General features: G+C 43.4%; 1 protein-coding gene across 17 annotated transcripts in view; it reads right to left on the reverse strand.

Annotated features, from left to right (window-relative positions):
• The window catches only part of ATP2B2 (ATPase plasma membrane Ca2+ transporting 2), a 708,548-nt gene that overhangs the window by 211,748 nt on the left and 474,794 nt on the right, over positions 1-22,006 (reverse strand). For all 17 annotated transcript variants that reach the window (XM_043550962.1, XM_043550952.1, XM_043550956.1 and 14 more), the window contains one exon: positions 12,804-13,001. In XM_043550962.1, the coding sequence (XP_043406897.1) occupies positions 12,804-13,001 (198 nt within the window). The remainder of the gene's footprint in view (positions 1-12,803; positions 13,002-22,006) is intronic.

The following is a 22,006-nucleotide window of genomic DNA, read 5'->3' on the forward strand; positions in this document are numbered from 1 at the left end:
TTTTGTGAGATCCTTTTGTAGCTCTTCGCAATTTGTCTGGGACTTAACTTTCTTGAATAGTTGTGTATCATCTGCAAATTTTCCACCTCACTGTTTACCCCTTTTTCCAGATCATTTATGAATATGTTAAATAGGACTGGGCCCAGTACAGATCCCTGGGGGAAACCACTGTTTATGTCTTCCAAAGATTTAAAGGAAGGTAGAAAGGTAAACACTTGTATCACTTTACCAGAATTGTTCAAAGTACAGAATTGTTGGGTGAGAAGTTTGCACAGGCAATGTGGAGTCACAGGGCATTTCAGCTGTTTCCCCTCATTCTGTTTTGAGACAAGAAGGTTGCTGAGATTAAGTCATTTGAAGAATTTTGTTAGTTACTGTGAGATTCCTTGATATGAGGCAAAATTGTGAAATAATTTTCATAAGAAAGTCATTGAGCAGGGTTGCTGAATTTTAATTTTCCCTGATGTCATTCATAAGACATCTCTAAGGGTAAAAGTCTAATCACTTAAGGATGAGTTTGTTAAAATAAGGAAATTCTCTATGTTTAATTTAGCGCCACTTGATATTTTCCATGAAACCAAGAAATAATTTCTTAGCCCTGGTCTATACTCGGAGTTGAGGTTGAATTTAGCGGCGTTAAATCGATTTAACCCTGCACCTGTCCACACGACAAAGCCCTTTTTTTTCGACTTAAAGGGCTCTTAAAATCGATTAACTTACTTCACCCCCAACAAGGGGATTAGTGCTGAAATCGGCCTTGCTGGGTAGAATTTGGGGTACTGTTGACACAATTAGATGGTATTGGCCTCTGGGAGCTATCCCATAGTGCTCCATTGTGACCGCTCTGGACAGCACTCTCAACTCAGATGCACTGGCCAGGTAGACAGGAAAAGGCCCGCAAACTTTTGAATTTCAATTTCCTGTTTGGCCGGCGTGGCAAGCTGCAGGTGACCATGCAGAACTCATCAGCAGAGGTGACCATGATGGAGTCCCAGAATCGCAAAAGAGCTCCAGCATGGACTGAACAGGAGGTATGGGATCTGATCGCTGTATGGGGAGAGGAATCTGTGCTATCAGAACTTCGTTCCAGTTTTCAAAATGCCACTACAGCCCTTGTGTAACCATCTGCCCTCCTCCCCAAGTTCCATAGCCTCCTCACCCGGACACCCAAGAACGCGGTGAGGGGGCCTCCAGCCACCCAGCCACTCCACCCCAGAGGACTGCCCAAGCAACACAAGGCTAGCATTCAATAAGGTTTAAAGTTTTAAACTTTTAAAGTGCTGTGTGGCATTGTCCTTCCCTCCTCCACCACCTGGTAGTTATCCCCCTATTTGTGTGATGAATTAATAAAGAATGCATGAATGTGAAGCAACAATGACTTTATTGCCTCTGCAAGCAGTGATCGAAGGAAGGAGGAGAGGGTAGTTAGCTTACAGGGAAGTAGACTGAACCAAGGGGCGGGGGGTTTCATCAAGGAGAAACAAACAGAACTTTCACACCGTAGCCTGACCAGTCATGAAACTGGTTTTCAAAGCTTCTCTGATGTGCACCGCGCCCTCCTGTGCTCTTCTAACCACCCTGGTGTCTGGCTGTGCGTAACCAGCAGCCAGGCGATTTGCCTCAACCTCCCACCCCACCATAAATGTCTCCCCCTTACTCTCACAAATATTGTGGAGCGCACAGCAAGCAGTAATAACAGTGGGAATATTGGTTTCGCTGAGGTCTAACCGAGTCAGTAAACTCTGCCAGCGTGCTTTTAAACGTCCACATGCACATTCTACCACAATTCTGCACTTGCTCAGCCTGTAGTTGAACAGCTCCTGACTACTGTTCAGGCTGCCTGTGTACGGCTTCATGAGCCATGGCATTAAGGGGTAGGCTGGGTCCCCAAGGATAACTATAGGCATTTCAACATCCCAATGGTTATTTCCTGGTCTGGGAATAAAGTCCCTTTCTGCAGCTTTTGAAACAGACCAGAGTTCCTGAAGATGTGAGCGCCATGTACCTTTCCCAGCCATCCCACGATGATGTTGGTGAAACGTCCCTTGTGATCCACCAGTGCTTGCAGCACTATTGAAAAGTACCCCTTGCAGTTTATGTACTCGCCGGCTTGGTGCTCCGGTGCCAAGATAGAGGGGAACCCATATCCCTATGGCCCCACCACACTTAGGGAATTCCATTGCAGCAAAGCCATCCACTTTGACCTGCACATTTCCCAGGGTCACGACCCTTGATATCAGCAGATCTTTGATTGTGTTGGCCACTTGCATCACAGCAGCCCCCACAGTAGATTTGCCCACTCCAAATTGATTCCCGACTGACCGGTAGCTGTCTGGCATTGCAAGCTTCCACAGGGCTATTGCCACTCGCTTCTCAACTGTGAGGACTGCTCTCATCTTGGTATTATTGTGCCTCAGGGCAGGGGAAAGCAAGTCACAAAGTTCCATGAAAGTGCCCCTATGCATGCGAAAGGTTCACAGCCACTGGGAATCATCCCAGACCTGCAACACTATGCAGTCCCACCAGTTTGTGCCTGTTTCCCGGGCCCAGAATCGGCATTCCACAGCATGAACCTGCCCCATTAGCACCATGATGCCCACATTGCTAGGGCCCGTGCTTTGAGAGAAGTCTGTGTCCATGTCCTCATCATTCTCGTCACCGCGCTGACATCGACTACTCACCCGGTTTCGCTTTGCCATGTTCTGGTGCTGCATATACTGCTGGATAATGCGTGTGGTGTTTAATGTGCTCCTAATTGCCAAAGTGATCCGAGTGGGCTCCATACTTGCCGTGGTATGGTGTCTGCACAGAAAAAAGGCACGGAACGATTGTCTGCTGTTGCCCTGACGGAGGGAGGGGCGACTGACGACATGGCTTACAGGGAATTAAAATCAACAAAGGGGATGGCTTTGCGAGAAACAGAATGGCCCCCTCAAGGATAGAACTCAAAACCTCAAGGATAGAACTCAAAACTGGGTTTAGCAGGCCATTGATTTCACAGAGGGAGGGAGGAGAAAATGAATACAAAACAAATCTGGTCTATTTCTTGTTTTGAGCCACTTCATCTATCTTTATACATCTTGCTGGCAGCAGACTGTGCAGTAGGACCGCTAGCCATCGTCGTCTCCTGGGTGCTCGGCAGAAGACGGTGCAGTATGACTGCTGGCCATCGTCTTCTGCTGGCTGCAGATTAAAAGACAGTGCACTGCCGGTAGGACTGAATTACCATGAGACGAAACTTAAAAGGGAAATGACCTGGCTGAGTCACTCCCATGTTTGCCCAGGTGCCCCTGACCTCATTGAGGTCAGTTAAAAGAGCACCCAGGAATACGTCGACAACGGCTACCAGCCATACTGCACTGTCTGCTGCCAAAAGGCAATAAACTGCTGCTATGTAGCAATGCAGTACCACGTCTGCCAGCACCCAGGAGACATACGGTGACGGTTAGCTGAGCGGGCTCCATGCTTGCCGTGGTATGGCGTCTGCACAGGTAACTCAAGAAAAAAGGCGCAAAACAATTGTCTGCCCTTGCTTTCAGGGAAGGAGGAAGGGAAGGTGGGCCTGACAATATGTACCCAGAACCACCCGTGAGAATGTTTTAGCCCCATCAGGCACTGGGATTTCTACCCAGAATTCAAATGGGTGGTGGAGACTGTGGGAACTGTGGCATAGCTACCCACAGTGCAACGCTCCGGAAGTCGACGGTTGCCTCAGTACTGTGGATGCACTCCACCGACTACATGCACTTAGAGCATTTGTGTGGGGACACACACAATCAACTGTATAAAAACGCTTACTACAAAACCGACTTCTATAAATTCAACCTAATTTCGTAATGTAGACATACCCTTAGATTATGGGAAGGCCTCTAATTTTACTTTATGCTGTCACCATTTAGTGGATAAGATACTTGAAGCATCTATTGATTTTCACTGTGCAAAAAGAATTATAACTTGCACATTAATTTAACATAGATGTAGAGTTCCTTCAGTATCTGCATAGTCTATAGAGGATTTGTATGCTGTGGAACCAGTAAAATGGGTCCTGAAGTTGGCACTGGTACTGGTGGGGTTCGACCAAAGAGTACGATATAAATATATGTTTGTGATTTAGGTGGTATTTTGGAACAACATTAATACTGGCCTTATAAAACAAAGAGAATAAGGTTATTTTTAGGCAGTCAATACTTTCAAAAATAGAAGATTTAAAAGAAGAACAGATTAGAGTTTTATATAAAAGACAGACTTGAAGGTTAATTTCTTCAGTGTACCAATCTTAGTTACTCCATATTTGATTCGTTCATACACTGACCAATTATTACAGAATCATAGAAATGGGACCCCAAGAGGTCATTTAGTCCATGCCCCCAAGAGGCAGGATTAAGTATACCTAGACTATCCCTGAGAGATGTTTGTCTAACCTGTTCTTAGTCACCTCCAGCAACGGGGATATGACAAGCTCCCTTGGTAAGTTCCAGTGCTTACTTTTTTATTCTTACATTAATAAACTTCATGAATTTGTTTTAATGGCTGGAGAACACTAAGTAATTTGCATCAGTCTCTGAAACTTTGATTCTTGAATCCTAGAATATGAGTTTGAGCCCACAAGGTTCTGAGTATTCTGATCTCAATCCAGCAAACACTTAAACACATGTTTAATTTTAAGCATAAGTAGCCTCCTTTAGTTCAAGTGATTTAAAGTTTCCTCATGTTTTGAGAGCTATGCAATCGTTTTAGCAAAATTAAAATGCTACATACTATGGGAAAACCCTGTATGTTGATTGCCTGGGTGAAGAGAAGGTAATGTTCTATAAATTTGACTACTGTAATTTCAGTCTTAATTCACTTAAACACTTTGTGCATCAATTCCAACTACATGAACTGAAATTCCTTAGGGGATGCTCAGAATTCCCAGCTGTTTTATTTATTTGATGTTATTTAATCACAGGCTAAAGAAATGGCTCATTAATTACTGCCTTTACTTTTTTTCCCCTTCAACGACTCTCATTAACTCTTTATCCACTGGGACCTAATTTAACTTGTTCAAGGATGTCACATATGATGTCTTTATTGATAAAGGGGTCCTGGTTGACAACAAGGGCTCCAAGGTGCTAAGGTAATAAAAAATTAATAATAATATATTCATGTTGGCAGATACTGCATGCATTCTAATACAGTATTTGGTTTTAATGAGCTTTTTTTCCAATGTCTGACTACATAGTATTGACATGTACGTGTTGCCTAAATCACAAGTATTTGTTTCTTCAAGGTAGATGATGTGTTAGCTTACATGAGAATCGAGTCCAAGGCTTCCCCAGCAAGCATTTACAAAATTTAAGAATAAGTTGATTTCATCTGAGAAATGAAAACTCAGACAAACCATCAGAGAGAACAGAGTCCACAGAGAGTTTACTTCTTGGAAACATAATATAAGTTTGTAGTCTTAGCAATAACTATAAGAAAAAGATCAATAAGAATTTGGTACTGGAGAAGTGAGAGACTTCAAAGGCCTGCGACCTGCAAGTACTAAAGCAAATACATAACACATAAAGCATCAGGTGTTAGATTAAGTTTGTTGGTGTGGTTTTGGGGGAAGGGGAAAGTGGGGGTAGCCAAGGACATGGAAAATTATACAATACATGGCCAGATTGTCCCTGGCATTTGTGTAGGTGCATAGTGGGGAGCCTTCTGTTCCCCTCCTCTCCCACACTCCCTGGTTGAGAGCTAGGGATTATCAAAGCCTCTGGATTCAGGGGAATGAATGGGAGCGTATGGCTCCCTCTGTAAAGCCTAGGGCATGATTCCTCCCCACTGGGGAGGAAGCTGGAGGATAGAGGGCTATTTCCTTCCAAACAAAGGAGAGAGCAGCCTGCACACGTCCCCTGCATGCCGCGTAGTAGGGAAAATGAGCCTCCCAGAGCTTTCTCTGGGGCAGAACATTGTCAGCATGTGTTGAAGCCATGCCAGATAATGCTGGCTGTTTATTGCTGATTCTTTATGGCAGGATCACCTTTTTAACTCCATCCTAGATATTAGAGAAGTAGAAGTGACTCTTTAGGCAGAGCGAACTGGGGACTAGGACAGAAATTTGTGCATGGACCCCAAGATCAGACAAGATTGATGTGAAAGCTTGTTTGAGTCACAAATGTAACTAAAGCCCCCAGAAGTGGGTATATATTTGGACCAAATGTAGTGTGACTGTAGACACTGCTCAGAGCAGTGTGCGAACTTCATTTCCTTGCACATACAAAATGCAGAGAAGTGAGTAAAAACCTCAATGTAGTCCCTGGATTTTTACCAGACTATGTGACATTGCTGATTTTTCCCTTGATGCCTCTATTCTCCTCTATCTACCACCCCATAAATCTCTGAAATGTGCTCTTGTGGCGGAAAATTCAGAGCAAAGACCTTTCCCATAAGCTAGCTGGCCTGCAAAGGAGAAAATAAAACCACTGACTTCTGAATTAAGAAAACCAAAATGTCAGCCATGAAAAGACACTTCCCTAATAGAACTCTGAAATGTCTGGAAGGAATGATGCATCATTAATTTTCTACTGTTCTAAAAATCCTTCTCTTAATATTAGTACTGTGACGGGGCAAGGCCAAATGGCTATGGAAAAGTAGTGGGAGATAGATATATTAGCTCCAGGCTAAACAAATCCCTAGTACCAGGATAAGTGAAATGGCAGCTGCTCCAGGTCAATTAAGACACGTGGGGCCAATTAAGAACTTTCCAGAAGGCAGGGAGAATGTTAGGTGGATTGGGACACCTGAAGCCAATCAGGGGCTGGCAGAAACTAGTTAAAAGCCTCCCAGTCAGTCAGGTGGGTGTGCATGTCAGGAGCTGTGGGAGGAAATTGTGCTGTCGGAGAGGCTGAGTAGTACACACCATATCAGGCACAAGGAAGGAGGCCCTGAGGTAAGGGTGAAGTGGAGCTTGAGGAAGTGAGGGCTACTGTGGGGGAAGTAGCCCAGAGAATTGTACATATCATGTTTCTAAAACGTCAGCTACCATAGCTGATACTATTAGGGTCTCTGGGCTGGAGCCCAGAGTAGATGGTGGGCCTGGGCTCTCCCCCCCCCCCGACCTTTGCCCCCTGATTAATCACTGAGACTGGGAGACTGTGCAAGGAAGGATAACTTCTCATCTCCCTCACTGGCTTATGATGAAAATGGCTCAGTAGACTGTGACCCTTGTCTCTAGAGAGAGAAGGGTTATGTGGAGGGTCACAGTGAGCCTCTGAGACTAGCGAAATTGCCAGGAAATGTGGGACCCACGGAGGCAAGGACAGAGCTTTGTCACAGTACCTATAACATGTACAGGGAAGTCCCGGTATCCATTGTACTTCCACTGTATTATACTGTATTTCATACTCACTGAAGCCCAGCCAAGTGTCTGCCACAACTGTTATGCCCCTGCAGACCTAGCATCAAAGCTTGGAGGGAACAGGATTTCACTTACACAAACTGATTCAGACCTATACAAAATGTTGTACTCCAGTTCAGTTGAAGAATTGGATGCAGTTTCAGACCTGCCTGAATTTCAGCCCAAAACATTCACTCACCCCTAATAAAAGGCCATTGGTAGCCTGTTGGTTTTCGAATTATTGCCTTGAGCAGACAGTTGTACTTATGGCTGCTCTATAGGACTCCCCATGTTCCTTAATTCCATGGGAATCATAACATGACAAACACTTTCAAAAACTACCACTGTACCCTTAACTTTACACATAAAAACATGTTCAATTACAAATTCAACAAGGGAGGCAAGGAGCATTAATGTCAGTTACAGCACAATCATGAGAGCTGGTTGGGCATTTTCTGTTGGAAATATTTTGACTGAGAATGGAGTTTCCATTAAAAATCAACATTTTCCTGCAGAAAATTTCAATTTTTCATCAGGAACCATTAAAGAGAAAAGTATATTGTTTTGGATCAATTTGATCCAAACTAAAATATTAGTTTGTTAAACTGACCCGGAACATTTTGTTTTGTGTCAATTCAACATTAAAACTGCATTTTCCTGTGGTGGTGCATTATGGGAGCTGTCTAATGCCTCCATTCCCTCCTATTGGCCGTGATCCCTGGCTGGTCTACAACTTCCATGATGCAAAACTGACCGAGTAGTGTGGCGCATCATGGGAGTCATATGCTTACAGGTTCATTATGGAAGATGTAGTCTGGCCAGGGAGCCCAGTCCATAGGAACAATGGAGGCATCAGGCACCCAAACTACTACTCCCATTTCCAAAAATAAATAAGTTGGTTTGGAATCTTTCATCTTGTGAAAAATTTAAATATTTCACTTTTTTTGCCCCAGCTCAGAACAAAAATGAATGTTCAGATAGGATTTCCTACTGGACAGAAACTCTGTTTCCTCACAGCTTTTGTAGTTCCTGTTGCTTTTAGACAATGCCCATTTCAATTACTACATTAAGTTACTGGGAAGGTTCAGTAGAGGAGTAAAACTTGGATCCTTGTTCTGCTCGGGGGTGTCTGATCCATTATCCTAGTCACTGATTATAAAATCCTTGTTACACCTATTGCTCTTTGGAAAGCATTGCCCAGGGAATCTCAGGAAAATGAGGGCAGCCAATTGACAGAACACAGGTAAAGGGGACTTCTAAAAGCTCCATACAATAAGAAAAATGGCACAATGATGTTTTCCATGTGGTTAGAGCAACAGTCCCTAGGCAAATCAAATGTAATTGACAAGTACCATAGAAAACTGAGGCAGGTATTTAATCATCTTCACATGACAGCTAGTGCAGCAGGAACCACCACTTTGCAAACATACTCATCTTACCATGTAGCTTGGCATGTCCTTGTGTGATATGACCCAAGGTTCAGTTCAAGAAACAAGCACATTAATTTGTCAATAGAGTGGTTAAGGCCCTTTGTTTTTGGCTTTTACCAAAAACCTTCCTAAAAATTCCCAGATTTTGAAAACACCAGATTTTTGCCATTTCTACCTGGATTTTATACCTGCTCAAGCTCTCCAGACCCAGCTCCCCACTCTGTCTCCCCATCTCCCCTGGCTACCTTAGTGTGCTTGTACAGAGGAGGAGAACTGCCAGTTGGTGCCTGCTGCAGCTTCACAGTGGGGGAGCAAGATAATCAGGGAGCCTGCCAAGACCACCAACTACTGCAGCAATGGGCCACAGGGATCAGGAGGCTGCACCCATGAGTTTAGACCCCCTCCTGACCCATTTCCCTTCCCCCCTCCAAGGGCTCGGCACCCATTTTATCCCCATGCATGCCAAGGAGCCCTTCTCTCTACTCCCTCTTCCCCTATGAGTATCCGGACCCAGGGACCCCCTTCCCCTGTGAGTGCTGGGAACCCCTTCCACTCCTCCCTGTGAATGCAGGGCACCCCCACAAATCCCCACTCCTGTGAATAGCTGGGCCTGGGAATGTGTCACTGCCTGGAGAGAAGCCCCCGTCTGCCTCGCTTGCCAGTCAGAACCCCTTCCTGTGCCTGGGCCGGGAACAGTCACTCCAATCCGCCAGTGGCACTGGGGAGTGGAGCTGAGTTGCAGTGCAGAGGGTCCCCTTGCTGCGGACAGGTCTCTGCCTCAGTGACTGGGATCTGATCTCTCCTGGCTCCCAGCCCCTGTGGCCCACCTCTGTGACAAGACAGATGGTTTGTGGATGGGGGTTCTGTTGAAGTACTATTCCTTGCTTATGCTCCTTGATCTCTTTCCTGTGACACCAAGCCATCCTTGCATCTGACTGCATTTCTGAAAATAACTGTTTTAACAAGGAGTTTTATTTTTATTTTTTATAATGGAGATGAGAAATAACAGTTTCATAAATAATAAAAACTCTTACTTTTCTCTATTGATTGCTTTTCTTCTGTCCTCCTGCTCCCCAGTAATAACCCTGATATTACCCCGCAAACTGTGAAGTTAATTTTTTGCATTGATTTTCATCCATTCTTTAGTTTTTGAAATAAGCATAGATAAAAATCATTGGGAAAAAATAAAAATAAAAACTGGAAATGAAGGGGCCTTAACTAGGTTATAACAATATTTTTTTAAAAGACCTCAGATTCTTTTTACTCAGCACCTAATATAGAGACAAATTATGCTTTAAATCTCCAGCTAACATGTTTTTAAACATGGCTGCCCTTGTCCACAGTAAGAGCAAAATCATGTTTAACATGTTAGTAGTTTATTTATATGACTTTATATAAGTCCAGTAATTTGAGACATCCCCCCTGAAAAAAATTTCCCCTCATTTTTAAATGTCTGAAGGAAAAAGGGAAGCCTTACAACATACTTTAAAGGTCAGATTAATACATTTTTACTAACATGATACATTTTCCCCATGTAAACGTAGTGTCACAGGGTCAGGCCAGATGGCTAGAGGAGAATGATCCTATTGGGATCCAGTACAGGAGAGTGATAGAAGGCAGCTATATTAGTCCCAGATTAAGCAGGTCCATTTTCCCTGGGTAAGGTAACAGGGGCAGTTCCAGAACAAGAAGGAACTTGTTGGAACGAATTCAGGCAGGCTAATTAGGACACCTGGAGTCAATTAAGAAGCTGCTAGAATCAGTGAGGGCAGGCTGACTAATCAGGGCACCTGAGTTTAAAAAAGACCTCACTTCAGTTTGTGGCGTGCGTGCGAGGAGCTGGGAGCAAGAGGTGCTAGGAGCTGAGAGTGAGAAGGCGTACTGCTGGAGAACTGAGGAGTATAAGCATTATCAGACACCAGGAGAAAGATCCTGTTGTGAGGATAAAGGTGGTATTGGGAGGAGGCCATGGGGAAGTAGCCCAGGGAGTTGTAGCTATCGTGAAAGCTGTTCCAGGAGGCACTTTAGATAGCTGCAGTCCACAGGGCCCTGGGCTGGAACCTGGAGTAGAGGGCGGGCCCGGGTTCCCCCCAAATCCTCCTAACTCCTGGTCAGAACCAGGAGGAGTTGACCTGGACTGTGGGTTCCACCATCGGGGAAGGTCTCTGGGCTGTTCCCTGACCCACATGGTGGATCAGCAGAGACTGCGGGGATTGTTCTCCTTTCTTTTTCCCATGCTGGCAAGTGATGAGGTTAGCTGAGTGACCAGCAGGTTTGAGCCACTAGTAAAAGTGGCCAAACCGAGGGCTGCCGTGAATCTCTGAGGCAAGCAAATCCGCCAATAAGCGCAGGACCCACTAAGGCAGAGAGGAACTTTGTCACGGTAGCCAGATCCTTCTAACAAAATGTTACTAAAAACCTAGGGAAGGCAAACATGTTAAAGAACACTTAAATGAAATACTGTTATGGTAAAACATGAACCCATTTCCCCATGCTGTGTTGCTGAGTTTTCCAGCATATCTTCTGTGTCTCAGACATGTGACTGATTCCCATGGGAATCCGAACATTTTAAATACAGTATCAAAGCAAAATTCATAGCTTGATGGTACACAACAACAACAAAAATCAGTCATAAGTATATTTTCAAAGATTTTTTTTCTTCATAAATTACAAATAAAAATGGGGCCCTGGTCTGCAAATCCTTACTCAAGCAAGTAAAGGCTGCTCATGTGAATAAAGGGTTTGCAGGATCGAATCCTAGTTTTATATATCCTTCATACAAGCAACACCACAATGTCAAACTATACGACAATAGTATTAAAAATGCAAAAAACCCTTTAATATCTGTTTCAGTTGGGAAAGAAATTTATCTAACTTCTTTCTCGCCTAGGACCCAAATTGCACTCCCATTAAAGTCACTGGCAAAACTGCCAAAGATTCCAGAAAGAGCAGGCCATTAGTATGCAACAAGGATATCTCGTTATATATAAAGGAATAATAAATGATAAAAATATGTACATAGTGTATAGTACACTGTATATATGCATGTGAATGGAAAAGAAGGAAAGGTCTTTAAGGAATGTAGCCAAAGGACAGTGAAATGAATGAAACAGCATTTCTAGACTATATTTAGAGGAAGACATTCTTCATACATTTGCCAAGTCATTCACATAATTTTGCAAAGCGTGTCTCATGTAGCTCCACTGGTCTATGAGAGAACTGAAAAAAACCCAAAACAAAACAAAAAAACCCTGGATCATTTGCCTGACATGGTAGTTTGGAAATGTGGAGGGGACCCACTCTTTTATGTATGAGAATTAGAGAGAATTCTCCAGATGCACACACAATTTAAAACTTTCTACCAATACCACAGTAGGACACTGCAGTACAAGATCTGTAGGTAAAGCATGGGATCATGACATAGTCCCTCTCATTTCTCTTTGAATTAGGCTTATTGAGAGCTTAATGGCCAAAAGATTTTTAAAAAGTAGCGTTAGAGAAGGTCAGTGAGTGAATGATCAATGGGTCAGATCTTCAGCTAGTGTAATAGCTCAATTCACTAGCTGAGGATCTGCCCCTATGGATCTATGCTGGATGATAAGACATAACTGGTACATAAACTGATTACATGCTCCTTCTGTATTATTTGGTAAATGATCTTCCAAGATGAGTAAATGCATAAACTAAAGCTGAGCTCAAATGGCCATGACAGAGAATTTAAAAGACATTTTCAAAGAAGCTTTATAAAAAGTTAGGATTTTTCTTTAAATATTTTAATGCATGTCTTGGGATTCAGCAACTTCTTACAGCTCTGCAAGAAAAATGCAAGTTCATGTATCCTTAGAAAAATGTTCTCTCTCAGATTTTAAGTAATAGTCCTAGGAGTTAGAAGAAAACAAAAATGCTGACCTAAAAAAAACTCATGTTAGTATCATAGGAAGACAAACAAACAAAAACATTTAACTCAACACCAGTGAAATTTACAGATAAGTATAAACTGTTTTTACCTTCATTCCCTTCTCCAGGCGGCTGATAAAATGAGAGCCCCAGAGATATGATGGCTGCAATTTCCAAGATTATAAGAGTCACATCCTGTAGCGCTTCCCAAACTAGCTGTAAGAAAGTTTTTGGCTTCTTTGGAGGTATAAAGTTTTGCCCAAAAATAAGCTTTCTTTTTTCTAGATCTGCAGCAGTGCCAGGTAATCCTGTGAACAAATTAAAAACAATTGATTCAAGTGCCATGGAAACAAAAAAAATGCCCAAATATATTAGTATTCAAATAAACTGAATTTTCAAAGTAGACTTGCAAGCTTTATCACATATGGCATATTAGACAGGATAGCAGATTTGCCACTTTTAAACTTTTTGTTTTGCAAAATAATTCTTTTGTCCCTGTATTCTGAGCAGAGGCCTAAAACATGTTTACAGAAACTTGTAAGGACACATTATTTAAATGAAACCCCTTATTGTCAGTTATTAATTATATAGTACCCCAAAGTAGTATGTTTACTTTTACGAGATCTAAATATATACAATGGTTTGAAAAGTGAACAATTTTTTAAAAAGTAGATTGTAGAGAGTGCCATCAAAATATAATGGGCAAGGCTGGGACATCTAATGGCAGCTTTGGGACAGCTGCCAAAGGGTACAAATCTTGGTGCTGAGCTCAGGTCCTCACTGCACAGGCCCACAGGAGAGAAGCAGTGTGCTAAACTTCTGGAGGAACCTTCTTGCAACATTCTCAGTAACAGTTCTGGCCATGCACTAAGCATTTGGGTGAGCTGTGTCCAGCCCTTCTTGGCTGAAAGAAGAGTCACAGTGCCACTGGATGTTGTGTGTATAGGAAGTAAAGATGGAAAAGTGGAGAACAACCAGAAATATATGTTTGCAGGAGACCCAATTTAAAAACGCTTCTGTTTCACGCGTGCGTATTTGTGCGGATATGTTTCTGGCTTGGGTTTGAACGATTGTCCAATTCTGTTGATCGCCTTGCTGTTGGAGTATGTTCCTCCTAGCTTTTCCCAAAAGGAAGGTTTACAAATTCCCTTCCTCATACGTGGCCTTTTACCTAGACTTTAATTATGTACCTTTTAACTTGTCATACAGGAATGTTGGACTGTCAAGGTTCCTTCCCCACTCTGAACTCTAGGGTACAGATGTGGGGACCTGCATGAAAAACCCCCAAAGCTTATTTTTACCAGCTTAGGTTAAAACTTCCCCAAGGTACGAACTATTTTACCTTTTGTCCCTGGACTTTATTGCTGCCACCACCAAGAGTCTAACAAATATAACAGGGAAAGAGCCCACTTGGAAACATCTTTTCCCCCCAAATTCCCCCCAAGCCCTACACCCCCTTTCCTGGGGAAGGCTTGATAAAAATCCTCACCAATTTGCATAGGTGAACACAGACCCAAACCCTTGGATCTGAAGAACAATGAAAAAGCAATCAGGTTCTTAAAAGAAGACTTTTAATTAAAGATAAAATAAAAGAATCACCTCTGTAAAATCAGGATGGTAAATACCTTACAGGGTAATCAGATTCAAAACATAGAGAATCTCTCTGGGCTAAACCTTAAGTTACAAAAAGACACAAAAACCGGAATATACATTCCATTCAGCACAACTTATTATATCAGCCATTTAAACAAAACAGAATCTAGCGCATATCTAACTAGATTGCTTATTGACTTTTTACAGGAGTTCTGACCTGCATTCCTGCTCTGGTCCTGACAAAAACAACACACAGACAGAGAGAACCCTTTGTTCCCCCCGTCCCCCCAGCTTTGAAAGTATCTTGCCCCCTCATTAGTCATTTTGGTCAGGTGCCAGCGAGATTTTCTTACCTTCTTAACGCTTTACAGGTGAAAGGGTTTTTCCTCTGGCCAGGAGGGATTTAAAGGTGTTTAACCTTCCCTTTACATTTATGACATTTATACGCAGAGTGGGAAATTTTATCGGAACCTGAGTGTTGCTAGAATTTTTATTACAAAAGCCATTATTTTCCCACAAATGCTTGCAAATCTTAGAAATTAAATGCTTTCCCATAAATCCCAGATACTGCTCTCAAAAGCATGCTACATTGTATACTCTGTTGGATTTGATACAGTCTGTCAAGAAATTATATGGGATATCAATTGGATTTATCAATACATTGAAATTTAAATTCAGCTGCCACCCTTTAATGCAATCACCAAGATATTCGACATTGGTGAGGCCTCATCTGGACTACTGTGTCCAGTTTTGGGCTCCACACTACAAGAAGGATGTGGATAAATTGGAGAGAGTCCAGCGAAGGGCAACAAAAATGATTAGGGGTCTGGAACACATGACTTATGAGGAGAGGCTGAGGGAACTGGGATTGTTTAGTCTGCAGAAGAGAAGAATGAGGGGGGATTTGATAGCTGCTTTCAACTACCTGAGAGGTGGTTCCAGAGAGGATGGTTCTAGACTATTCTCAGTGGTAGAAGAGGACAGGACAAGGAGTAATGGTCTCAAGTTGCAGTGGGGGAGGTTTAGGTTGGATATTAGGAAAAACTTTTTCACTAGGAGGGTGGTGAAACACTGGAATGCGTTACCTAGGGAGGTGGTAGAATCTCCTTCCTTGGAAGTTTTTAAGGTCAGGCTTGACAAAGCCTTGGCTGGGATGATTTGATTGGGGATTGGTCCTGCTTTGAGCAGGGGGTTGGACTAGATGGCCTCCTGAGGTCCCTTCCAACCCTGATATTCTATGATTCTATGATAAATATACAAACAACTTTATTCAGGTTTAACACTAAGCCAGAACAGCGAAGGTTTAATTAGACTGACAGAGTGGACCACAGGGTATTACTAACAAACCTATAGTAGAGGCTCAGCAATACAGTGGTTCCAATCATTGCTCTTCAGCAGAACTCAGAATAGCAATGAATAATTGCTCCTCCTTTCCAAGACCCTTGTCCATAGGGTCCTTTATCTCTGCATCTCTACAATATTGACATGAGACAACTGGAAGAGATAGGTTTCAGAGTAACAGCCGTGTTAGTCTGTATTCGCAAAAAGAAAAGGAGTACTTGTGGCACCTTATATCACATTGGTGGATGTGCAGGTGAACGAGCCTCTGATAGTGTGGCTGATGTTATTAGGCCCTGTGATGGTGTCCCCTGAATAGATATGTGGGCACAGTTGGCAACGGGCTTTGTTGCAAGGATAGGTTCCTGGGTTAGTGGTTCTGTTGTGTGGTATGTGGTTGCTGGTGAGTATTTGCTTCAGGTTGGGGGGCTGTAGGCAAGGACTGGCCTGTCTCCCAAGATTTGTGAGAGTGTTGGGTCATCCTTCAGGATAGGTTGTAGATCCTTAATAATGCATTGGAGGGGTCTTAGTTGGGGGCTGAAGGTGACGGCTAGCGGTGTTCTGTTATTTTCTTTGTTAGGCCTGTCCTGTAGTAGGTGACTTCTGGGAACTCTTCTGGCTCTATCAATCTGTTTCTTCACTTCCGCAGGTGGGTACTGTAGTTGTAAGAATGCTTGATAGAGATCTTGTAGGTGTGTGTCTCTGTCTGAGGGGTTGGAGCAAATGCGGTTGTATCGCAGAGCTTGGCTGTAGACAGTGGATCGTGTGGTGTGGTCAGGATGAAAGCTGGAGGCCCCAGGAACCTATCCACCAATGTGATATATGCCATCATGTGCCAGCAATGCCCCTCTGCCATGTACATTGGTCAAACTGGACAGTCTCTACGTAAAAGAATAAATGGACACAAATCAGATGTCAAGAATTATAACATTCATAAACCAGTTGGAGAACACTTCAATCTCTCTGGTCATGCGATTACAGACATGAAAGTTGCGATATTACAACAGAAAAACTTCAAATCCAGACTGCAGCGAGAGACTGTTGAATTGGAATTCATTTACAAATTGGATACAATTAACTTAGGCTTGAATAGAGACTGGGAGTGGCTAAGTCATTATGCAAGGTAACCTATTTCCCCTTGTTTTTTCCTACCCCCCCCCCCCCCACGTTCTTGTTAAACCCTGGATTTGTGCTGGAAATGGCCCACCTCGATTATCGTACACATTGTAAGGAGAGTGATCACTTTAGATAAGCTATTACCAGCAGGAGAGTGGGGTGGGGGGAGAGAAAACCTTTTGTAGTGGTAAACACCCATTTTTTCATGGTTTCTGTGTATAAAAAGATCTTCTGTACTTTCCACAGTATGCATCCGATGAAGTGAGCTGTAGCTCACGAAAGCTTATGCTCAAATAAATTGGTTAGTCTCTAAGGTGCCACAAGTACTCCTTTTTTTTTTTCTGGAAGAGATAGTGAGACACCATGGGCTTATCTGGTCACAATATGCTGATTACTCTCAACTATATATTTTATTCTCAACTGAAGCAGTCACTGCCACTACTAAAATGTCACAATGTCTAAATTATCTCTCGGATGAAGAGAAGCTGGAGCAAGCCAAACCCAGGCAAGAGCAAAGTAATGCTTGTCAGAAAGGGAAAATACTTGGAAGAGCTGGGCAAGATATCTTTACCTTCTATCAAATGCATACAGTCTCCATTCACCAAAGTGCAAAGCCCCTGGACCTGGCTGGGCTCCTCGGTAAGTTCAGATGACCAAGTTACTTCAGTTTTTAAAAATGTCGTCTTTCACCTCAAGCTTACTAGGAAACTTTGTTCCTTCCTCCCGGATGAGACGCTGGCTCCAGTGATTGGTACATTTATCACTTCTATGATGGATTACTGTAGTTTATTGTATCTGAAGCTGAATGTGAAAAAAAATACACAGGCTCCAGCTGGTACAGACTGCTGCCTGCCTTCTCCATGGCTCAGACCCCAGTGACCACATCACACAATGTGCAAGTCTGTCCACCAGCTCCTGGGCTGTTTCTGATGCCAGTTTAAGGCCTTGGTCCTAATTTTCAAAGCAATTAATGGATCAAGCCTCTGCTACATCAAAGACCAAACATCAATCTATGAACCACCATGACAGCTGTGCTCCTCTGAAACAATGCAGATCCCAAAGCCCAAGAAGAAGCACATAACAGCTGAGGACAAAGCATCTTCTGTCGAAGGGTCTGGCTACGGAATAAGCCCTCCAAAAAACTACCCGAAGCAGAATTCTAACCCCATGAAAAGAGAAGTGCCAGAGACTCCATGAAGTCCACTAGGAACCTTGCTGTTGCTACTGATTTTATGTGGAGAGCTTTCAGATATTATGGTGATGGCAGTACAAAACTCTAAGATAGACAGACTTTAAAGGGATCCTCAGTGAGGAAACTCACCCTGGATTGGGAAAGGGGATGGAAGTAGTGTCTGAAAAAGAAAAATCATTTTGTCCACAATAAGGAGTATTTACAAGCTTCACTTGGCCAGCTACAGCAGGATAGAAAAAAAACTGAGCGGAGAATGTAAACAATTATTCATTCAACAGGATAAAATGAAAGTTTTACATACTAAGGAAAGTAACTACAGCTCTAGCAAATTAAGACTCTCCATTAAAGATAGTGTCCAGCGTCAATTATATTGGCACATAAACAGTGAAGTCATCACTTCCCAGGATAATACACTTGTGTGAACATTATTGTCAAGATTCTCATACCAAAGATACCTGCCAAGCTCATATGTTAATGAGCAAGTTGGCACACAAACACATCATAAGTACCTAGAGTTTATAAATGAATAGCCTACAAAGCAAAGGGGATCCAGACACTGGGACTGACTCCTGAGAGGAAAGGCAGCCATACCTCAGAGACAACAGTAGGCTGGATCTCAGATACTGCAAGGCTAAGAACCAGACCAGGACTGAAAACAGGCAGCTTTTTACTTGACTCAACTTGATCTTCAAATTTATGCCTTATCAAATTTAACTGATAGCCAGCTGGAACCTAGAATTATTTTTTTATTTCTTTTAAATGAATCTTGCTTTCTTAAAGATGCATGGTCTTAGAGTAATTACTACACTCCATTCTCAGAGAAAGAAAACAAATTGCTAGAAACCCTTGGTCTAAGGCATAGGGCAATATTCCAAAGAGCTATTAGTGCAGCCATGTCAGTAAGGCAAAACAAACAAGCATAATAATGAAGGAAGATAGGAAAAGGGGACTGAAGGTTGTGACGGAATGGTAACTGTATTATACTCTACTGACAGTAGGTGGCATTGTGTATAACATACAGCAGACCACCAGTTAGAAGTTAGGAACACCAGAGTTAAGAACTGACCTGTCAACCACACACCTCATTTGAAATCGGAAGTACGCAATCAAGCAGCAGCAGAGACAAAAGTAAGCCAGTACAATACTGTGTTAAGCATAAACTACTAAAAAAATAAAGGGAAAGTTTAAAAAAATGATTTGACAAGGTAAGGAAACTTTCTATGCTTGTTTCATTTAAATTAAGATGGTTAAAAGCAGCATTTTTCTTCTGCATAGTAACGTTTCAAAGCTGTATTAAGTCAATGTTCAGTTGTAAACTTTTGAAAGAACAACCATAACATTTTGTTCAGAGTTACGAACATCTCCACTCCCCAGGTGTTCCTAACTCTGAGGTTCTACTGTGCCTTATTTAAGCTAACCTCAGCCATACCTGGCACCACATTAAAGGTTCTTACAGAAGACACATCTCTGGTGTATCTCTTTGCCAAGGAGACACTCCTCCGTCACTTGCTTTCCCCTACCCTCACTCGCTCATTTTCACCGGCCTAGGGAGGGTACCTTTTCGATCAGGTGTTTGTTTGAAAACTGGACACCCAGCAACCCTTGGTACAGGAGCCTGACCTGCTGTTAGCAGCCCGACAACCAAAAGGGGTGGGCACACTATGGTCCGTGGCCCGGATCCGGCCCGCCAGCTGTTTTAATCCCACCCTTGAGCTCCTGCTGGGGAGCGGGGTCTGGGGCTTACCTTGCTCCGGTGCTCCAGCAGGGTCGAGGGCTGCTCCACGTGGCTCCTGCAAGCAGCAGCATGCCCCTCCCCAGCTCCTACATGTAGGGGCAGCCAGGGACTCCACTCTGCACGCTGCTCCTGCCCCAAGCGCCTCCCCCGCAGCTCCCATTAGCTGGGAACCGTGGCCAATAGGAGCCTCAGGGGCGGTGCCTGTGGATGGGGCAGTGTGCAGAGCTACCTGGCCCCGCCTCCACTTACGAGCCGGAAAAGGGACATGCTGCTGTTTCCAGGAACGCTTGAGGTAAGTGCTGTCCAGAGCCTGCACCCCTGTGCCCCAAACCCCTGCCCCAGCCCTGATCTCCCTCCTGTCCTCCAAACCCCTCAATTCCAGCCCGGAGCACCCTCCTCCACCCCAAACCCATCATCCCCAACCCCACCCCACCCCAGAGCCTGCACCCCCCAGCTGGAACCCCCCCATGCCCCAACCTCCTGCCCCAGCCCTGATCCCCCTCGGTCCCAACCTGGAGCACCCTCCTTCACTCCAGAGCCTGCAATCCCAGCCAGAGCCCAAACCCCTTCCCACAACCCAGCCGGGAGCCCCCTCCCGCACCCTGAACTCCCATTTCTGGCCTCACCCTGGAGCCTGCACCCCCAACCAGAGCCCTCACGCCCTCCTGCACCCCACCCCAATTTGAGCATTCTTGGCCCGCCGTACAATTTCTATTCCCAGATGCCCTCAAGCCAAAAAGTTTGCCCACCCCGGTGTACAAGTTGTACCCAACAAAGATTCTGCAAAAGAAATCAATTAAAGGAGATGTAAATTTTAATAGACCTCATGATCTATATGTTATTGGCATAAGAAGAGGGCATTTAATATTATATTCTGTAATGTGATTTTTTTTACATGTATTACGTTCACTTCCTTTTATAAAGCATGAAATATCCAGGATAATTTTTGCATTAAACTGTTTAAATAAAACTTTTTTTTATCAATAAGTTATTCAACACTTTTTTTCTCGATCCAAGTGTTTCGGAAAGGAAATTCTTTGGACACATTTACAAACCGCACAGTTATGGTTCAGAAATGTTGTGACAAATTATCACAGTGTGATTCTCTGGCATGACAATATTTTCGAAAGCTTTCAGCCTCTACAAAGTTGTTTTTATTTGATTTGAAATAGTGAGGGGGGGGGAAAAGGAAATTAAGTGATTGCCTGGCAAAAATTAAATTGCTGACTCTACTTTTCTGCAGCATATTAATGCATTTCTGCCTTCTGTATGCAAAGTAGGTGATTCAATAAAGTAATACATTTCTACATATCTATTGCTTTTTGGGCGGTGGGGCCTGGGGGGAGATCGGAGGAATCAGAAGACCTAATAATCAATTATTTTGCCTGTTCCTTAAGCATATGGCACAATTACCGCATACTGGAAAAAAAATCCATCAGTTAAATAGCCATGAATGTCTCATGGAACAATTTGTTTGTGATATCATCTCCATAGCAACCAGTTGAAGCATCACAAACAGAGGATGATTCCCACTTTGGTATAAGTAGCAAAACAAGATCATTGCTAATAGTAAAAAGCCAGTAAGAGTAAAAAACAAAATGACTTATCAGACCAGTTATCAGTAAACATAGCATGTTTCACAGCTGTTTATGATGAAGGATATAGAATAATACAGAATCCTCAATGAGCTACTGTGGGTATTTTTAATTAAGGGCCATTGCAATTTTTGACTTTACTCCTAATTACAACAGCTCATGAAATTTCCGTCAAAACGGAATGAAGAGAGAAAACTGGCAAGAATTGCACTTTTTTACAGTATCATCTTAGGAATTGTTGTTTTAAATGGAAGGCATTGTCCAGGAAGGACATTAAAAGCCCAACGATACTGGTGACTGCCTACTATGTGACAGCCCACATGTGAAACAGGGCTCTGGGGGCTATTTAAAGGGCCTGTGGCTCCCCTGCTTTTACAGCCCCGGTCCTTTAAATAGCCCCCGGAGCCCCACAGCCGCTACCCCAGGGCTCCAGCAGTGGGGCTCTGCAGGCAATTTAAAGGGCCTGGGGCTCCAGGCTCTTGCCGGGACACCGTACTGTGGCGTACCGGCTTACTTTCACCTCTGCCCCTTTTCCTTTTCTGCGGTACTCCTTCCTAGGCAGTCATTTCCCATTTTGTACGCGTGCAGCTGATTGCTCCTTCCTAAGTGGAATACTTTGCATTCATCCTTATTGAATTTCATCCTATTTACTTCAGACCATTTCCCCAGTTTGTCCAGATCATTTTGAATTTTAATCCTATCCTCCAAAGCACTTGCAACCCCTCCCACCTTGATAACGTCTGC

The sequence above is a fragment of the Chelonia mydas genome, chromosome 7 (assembly GCF_015237465.2).
Source record: "Chelonia mydas isolate rCheMyd1 chromosome 7, rCheMyd1.pri.v2, whole genome shotgun sequence".
Lineage (NCBI taxonomy): Eukaryota > Metazoa > Chordata > Testudines > Cheloniidae > Chelonia > Chelonia mydas.